The sequence below is a fragment of the Anopheles arabiensis genome, chromosome 3, assembly GCF_016920715.1.
Source record: "Anopheles arabiensis isolate DONGOLA chromosome 3, AaraD3, whole genome shotgun sequence".
In the NCBI taxonomy this organism is placed as follows: domain Eukaryota; kingdom Metazoa; phylum Arthropoda; class Insecta; order Diptera; family Culicidae; genus Anopheles; species Anopheles arabiensis.
This window is the reverse complement of record NC_053518.1, coordinates 61,830,958-61,837,418: the sequence shown is the minus strand read 5'-3', so window position 1 is coordinate 61,837,418 and position 6,461 is coordinate 61,830,958. Positions and strand designations below refer to the sequence as shown.

At 45.7% G+C, this 6,461-nt stretch overlaps 1 protein-coding gene across 1 annotated transcript; it reads left to right on the top strand.

Annotated features, from left to right (window-relative positions):
• The first annotated feature begins 212 nt into the window (after nucleotides 1-212).
• LOC120901106 lies at nucleotides 213-4,403 on the top strand. Its single transcript, XM_040308814.1, has one exon. It carries the CDS (start codon nucleotides 213-215, stop codon nucleotides 4,401-4,403), a length of 4,191 nt encoding a protein of 1,396 aa, XP_040164748.1.
• Nucleotides 4,404-6,461: the final 2,058 nt, after the last annotated feature.

Here is a 6,461-nt window from a genome sequence, read left to right as displayed (position 1 = left end):
AACCGGATACGTGATTTAGTGAGTGTAAATTCGTTCATTCCGCATCAAGAGTGAACAACGGTTTTTACGGCTTCAAGAGTGCAAGTCATTACGTGACATTCCCGCCATCGCATTTCGCCCCGCATCAAGGGCAACGGTCGTTTTCGCGCCATCATTCGAATTTCGCGCCATCGTGTTTGTGTGTGATATCTGAGTTCCGGAAAATGGAAAAAATGGAAAAGAAAATCAAGCCAGTGCAGCTGAAGAAGAGGATCGCCGTGGAAAATATAAAGTCGCTGGAACGGTTCCAGGCAGAATACTCTACCGATGATGCCAAGCAGATTTCAGAGGCGTTAGAGGATTTGGAGAAGCATAAAGAAGGGTTCTTCGCCGCGGTTTCCAAACTGGAAGAGCTCGACGACAGTGACACAATGATCGAAGCTTGCATCATGGAAAGGATCGACATCGAGGAACGCTGCCGCAAGCTGAAATCTTTTCTTCGAGAGCATCAACCGAAGGAAGAAGGTTCCCTTAACGAGACGACAGGTTTGGCATCATCTACGCTTGCGTTTGGTCGACCTCACGCGCCAAACCTACGCCTGCCAAAAATTGAGCTGCCAACGTTCGATGGAGACCACACAAAATGGCTCTCGTTCCGTGATCGGTTTATAGCCATGATCGACGCTTCTGCCGAGCTACCGTCTATCGCCAAACTGCAATACCTGCTTTCTTCGCTCAAGGGGGATGCAGCATTACCCTTCGAACACACACCTCTAACGGCAGACAATTATTCAGTGACGTGGGCAGCACTTTTAAAACGGTACGATAATTCTCGTCTGCTAATACGTGAGTATTATCGTAAATTGCACTATCTTCCCGGAGTGCAATCGGTGTGCGTGGATAAGCTAACCCACTTGGTGGATGAATTCACCCGTTTCGTCAACGGACTGGTGAAGCTCAAGGAACCGGTTGATTCATGGGACACACCACTATCGAACATGCTGCTTATGAAACTGGATCGTGAAACGCTATTGGCTTGGGAAAAACACTCCGTACACTTCACCAAGGATGCATACAAGGATGTAATTGCGTTCGTGCAAGATCGAATCCAGATCCTCAAATCGACCAACAATTTTGTGAGTGAGCAGAGCGCTAGTGGAACTAAGGTGGCCGGCATTCATCGTCACGCAGTGCAACGGAGGTTCGTCGCAAATGCAGCTGCATCGTGCCCTACTCCTGCTGTTTCATCTGGTTCGATTCAGCAGCCCAAGTGTCCATTAGAGTGCGCAGAAGCTCACCCATTACGCAGCTGTCCAGTTTTTATCGGCAAGGAGGTTCAGCACCGCCGGGACGTCGTCTCATCGAAGCGGTTGTGCTGGAACTGTCTAAGCAGCACACATCAAGTCAGAGCGTGCAAATCTGACTATTCGTGTCGTACGTGTCGTGAACGCCATCACACTCTCCTGCATCACACGCCACCTAGAACGGTCACAATGGCAGCACATTCCGACGACGACAAAGTGTTTTTGGAAACAGCAAACGTCCAGGTCAAGGACGATTACGGCAATCTCTTCGAGGCAAGGGCCTTACTCGACTCCGGTTCCATGTCGAATTTCATATCCGATGAATTCGCTCGGAAATTGTTGACTAGTCGCAACAAGGTTAACGTCGCTGTATCGGGCATTGGAAATGCAGTACAGCAAGTGAAGGGTTCGATCGTCGCAACGGTGCAGTCGAAAACTCAATCCTTTGCTACGGAGATGGCTTTTCTGGTGTTGGAAACGCCATCAGCTCACATTCCCACTTCACCTACGGACATCTCATCGTGGAAAATGCCGGACGTGGCATTAGCTGACACCAACTTTAATTTGCCTAGGCATATCGACATCGTCATCGGAGGCGATACTTTCTGGGAGCTTCACACCGGTCGCAAGCGCTCTATTGGCAGAGGCAAACCGTGGCTGGTGGAGACGCACTTCGGCTGGGTGGTATCCGGCAACACACAGCACTCATCAACTGGCCCGCGGGTGTGCCATCTCGCAACACACGACATCCCCTTGGAGGAAATTATGCAGCGCTTTTGGGAAAGCGAAACCATAGCCGAGGATCCTGTGCTATCGGTCGAAGAGGATGCCTGCGAAAAACACTACTCATCGACAACCGTTCGCAATTCAGCGGGAAGGTATGTTGTTAGTTTCCCTTTTAATCCTAATCCAAATGTCGTTTTAGGGGAATCTAAAGCAACAGCCGATCGTAGACTCCGTTGTATGGAACGCCGTTTGGTGAATAATCCTACAATGAGAGACGAATATGTAAAATTCATGCGGCAATACGAACATTTGGGTCACATGAAGAGGCTTACTGGTCCGGTAGACGATTCGACTCAACATTATTACCTTCCTCATCATGCCGTGGTAAAAGAGTCGAGCACAACAACGAAGGTTCGGGTTGTTTTTGACGCGTCGTGCAAGACGTCCAGTGGCTATTCGTTGAATGACAAGCTGTTGGTCGGTCCAGTCGTTCAGGACGATCTTTTCTCCATCATTCTTCGGTTCCGTTTGCATGCCATCGCCCTGACTGCTGACGTGGAGAAAATGTACCGTCAGATTCTACATCACCCTGACGATAGAAACCTGCTACGTATCCGATACAGAGAGAGCCCTACAGACGAAATATCCACCTTCGAGCTACAAACAGTCACGTACGGTACAGCATCTGCTCCATTTTTGGCAACTAGAACTCTACGGCAGGTTGCTATCGATAACAGCGACACATACCCACAAGCTATAAACGCTGCGTTAAATGATTTTTATGTGGATGATTTGTTAACGGGATCAAACGACATGAACGAAGCCATTGAAATGCGCACACAAATTTCACAAATGTTGGAATCAGCAGGATTCTCACTAAAAAAATGGGCATCGAATCGGTCAGAAGCACTAGTAAACATTCCTGCCGAAGACATAGCAATCCAACCAACGCATGAGTGGCAAGAATCAAACCATGTATCCACACTTGGAATCGTTTGGGAACCAACAGCAGACACGTTTCGGTTCCGTATTGATATGCCTCCTATCACAACCATAATTACCAAAAGGCTAGTTTTATCCTATATTGCTAAAGTTTTCGACCCTCTCGGCTTGCTTGGGCCTACGATCATCATGGCGAAAATGTTTATGCAACAACTATGGGCGCTAAAGAAGGATGGAAAGTCATTTGACTGGGATAGCGAGCTACCATCGCCCCTACAACGTGAATGGTTAAAATTTCATTCAACCTTGGGATCACTCCGTGATATACGCATTCCACGTTATATTTCCCAATGCACAGCTACAAACGTGCAAATACATATATTCGCAGACGCTTCACAATTAGCATATGGTGCTTGTTGCTATATTCGTGCTGAAAGCATAAAGGGAGTCAGTGTTCGATTGCTAACGGCCAAATCAAAGGTGGTAGCTTTATCTAATTCACATTCGATCGCTCGATTGGAATTGTGTGCAGCACGATTGGCAACAGTCCTTCATCAGAAGGTGCAACAATCACTAAAAATTTCTGCTACTACTATCTGCTGGACGGACTCTATGACGGTACTCCACTGGCTAAACTCTGCCCCCAACCGATGGAAACCATTCGTAGCGAATAGGGTCGCTAAAATACAACAGACACCTAACATACATTGCTGGAAACATGTTCCTGGCATCGATAATCCAGCTGACGATATTTCGCGCGGTCTGACGCCGGAAAAACTATTAGTATGTGAGCGCTGGTGGCACGGGCCACATTGGTTATCGCGAGGCATGGAAGAATGGCCACAAGATCCACCATCACTAAATGAGTCAGGGATCGCGGAAGAGGAGAGGTTGGCATCACGGATTGCAACAACATCAACAATCTGCGAGTTTCGCAACGGATTGTTTTCACGGTATTCGGTTTACCACAAGCTTCAACGGGTTGTTGCATATTGCCTGCGCTTCATTCATAACATAAAACACCGCCAGCAAACTAAACCAAATGCTAAATCCGTTCCACTACTCACGGTCGAAGAGCTCACACAGGCAGAATTGAAATTGTGCTATTTGTCACAATTAGACTCGTTTTCCGAAGAAAGACATTGTCTACAAAAAAGCAAAGAGATCCCTAAACAGTCTAAACTGAAATGGCTATCACCGTTCATCGATAGTCAAGGTATCCTACGCATTGGTGGCCGGCTCAGCAACGCACAGCTGGCAGATTCAACTAAGCATCCCATTATATTATCTGCAAAGCATCCATTATCAGCACTACTGGCAGTTTCACTGCATCTAAAGAAGTTACACACCGGGCCTCAAATGCTTTCTTACAACGCTACGCCAACGATTTTGGCTCATAGGAGGTCGCAATTTGTGCAAATCGGTCTACCACAGTTGTCACTCTTGTTTTAAAGCTAAACCTACCCTCGTCAAACAAAGCATCGCTGATCTACCAACGTCCAGAGTCACTCCAACGAGGCCTTTTTCTGTATGCGGTGTAGACTATTGTGGACCAATATACCTAAAGGCAACTATACGCAACAAGAGTCCAATCAAAGCATATATTGCGATATTTGTATGCTTTTCTACAAGAGCCGTTCATATTGAACTCGTAGCCGATCTCACCACCACATCATTTTTAAATGCACTACGCCGTTTAGTTGCACGTCGCGGACAAATTAGTGAGCTACACTCAGATAATGCCACTACATTTAAGGGAGCATCGCACGAGCTGAACCGCATTTACAAAATGCTCAAATGCGATGAGAACGATCGTATTACTATTTTCAATTGGTGCGCGACGAACGAAATCCAATGGAAATTTATCCCTCCACGGGCACCACACTTCGGAGGTTTATGGGAGGCAGCGGTGAAGGCAGCTAAAAAACACATAATAAGAACCATAGGAACGAAAAGCATAACACAGGAGAATATGCTTACCCTGCTGGCACAAGTGGAACAGTGTTTGAATTCTCGACCATTAACTCCTTTATCAGATGAGCCTTCTGATTTAGAACCGTTGACGCCGGGACACTTTCTCATCAGCTCTAATATGCAAGCGGTACCAGACGTCGATCACACCGGAACACCAGACAATCGGTTGAAGGAGTACCAGTTGGTGCAGAAACACATGCAAAACATTTGGGCTAGATGGTATCCGGAGTATCTGCAACAACTGCAAACGCGAGCCAAACATTGCAACGGGCAATCGGTGTCACTGCAAGAAAAACCAGCTTGTGATCATCAAGGAAGACAACATGCATCCTACCTCGTGGCCGATGGGTCGCATCGTTGCAGTTCACCCAGGCAAGGACGGAGTCGTTCGCGTGGTTACACTGCGCACAGCTGCCGGAAAACAAATCGTACGCGCAGCTAATCGTTTGGCAATTCTACCAAACCCCGACGTACTCAGCAATTTGGAGAAGAAAGGAGACACTGCCACTGAGTAACGTAAACTGCCTTGAACTACACTACATTGTTTTTGCACACACCACACTTTATTCCGGACTTGTTTACGTTGGACACTTGTCAGTGATAGCAGGACAGGATCCGTACATACACACATACACACCCACGTACATACGGAACGGAAGCTAGAATCAACGCGTTCGCTTTACGCTTGGTTAGCAGCTTGTTTATTATTTTCATTTTTCAATTAGTCTTGAATTTTAAAGAAGTTTCTTCTTTGGTGGCCGGTAATGTTGGATTTTGGGTTAATATTAATATTTCAAATATGAATTCAAATGGGAAAACACGCAGGAATTACAAGGAACTAAACCATAGGATATAGATAAAACTACTTGACTAATTAGGACTGCATGAAATGAACTGCTCGAACTACACGAATGAACTTTGTAATGAATTATGTAATGAACTATGGGACAAACGAATATACGGTTGCAAACAGACCGACGATTAAGGTGCACTCTTTTCATTCTCATCAAATTTACACAAGTTAATATCACAGTCCAGTACTTTAGTGAATATATTTCACAAACGTAATGAATTACAATGGTTGAAGTTATTCTCCTGTGTACTTAATTAGTCTGTTTTTGTGTACTGTAGAGGCCCGTCAAACATTGCGAAGGTTGCGAAAGATTTCATGTGCTCGAAATCTTATGGTATTTTAAAAAATCGTTGATTTTTATTTATGGATTATTTTTGTGCGGTAGTATTTGGCGAAAAGATCACTTTTTCAATTTTTGTGGATTTTTGAAAACTAAAATGTCAAAATTCAGGTGTTTAGTATTCTACAAATCGCACTGTTATACCTGCTCTCGGGGTGCTATAATTATAACTGCTAAAACTAGGTGTGAAAAAACTACCAAGGCTCGCAAGCTCTTAAATGCGAGGGCTCTGGGGCGGTGAACTTGTATGGCGTGCGAGCCCTCGCGCGCCCTCGCAAATCGCTATCAATTGCATGGCGGGGGTTTTCTTTGTTGTATTGTTTTGTATTATGCAATTAGGCCC

Coding starts and splice junctions, on each gene's coding strand:
- LOC120901106 (XM_040308814.1), top strand. CDS start 213: ATGGAAAAGAAAATCAAGCCAGTGCAGCTGAAGAAGAGGATCGCCGTG.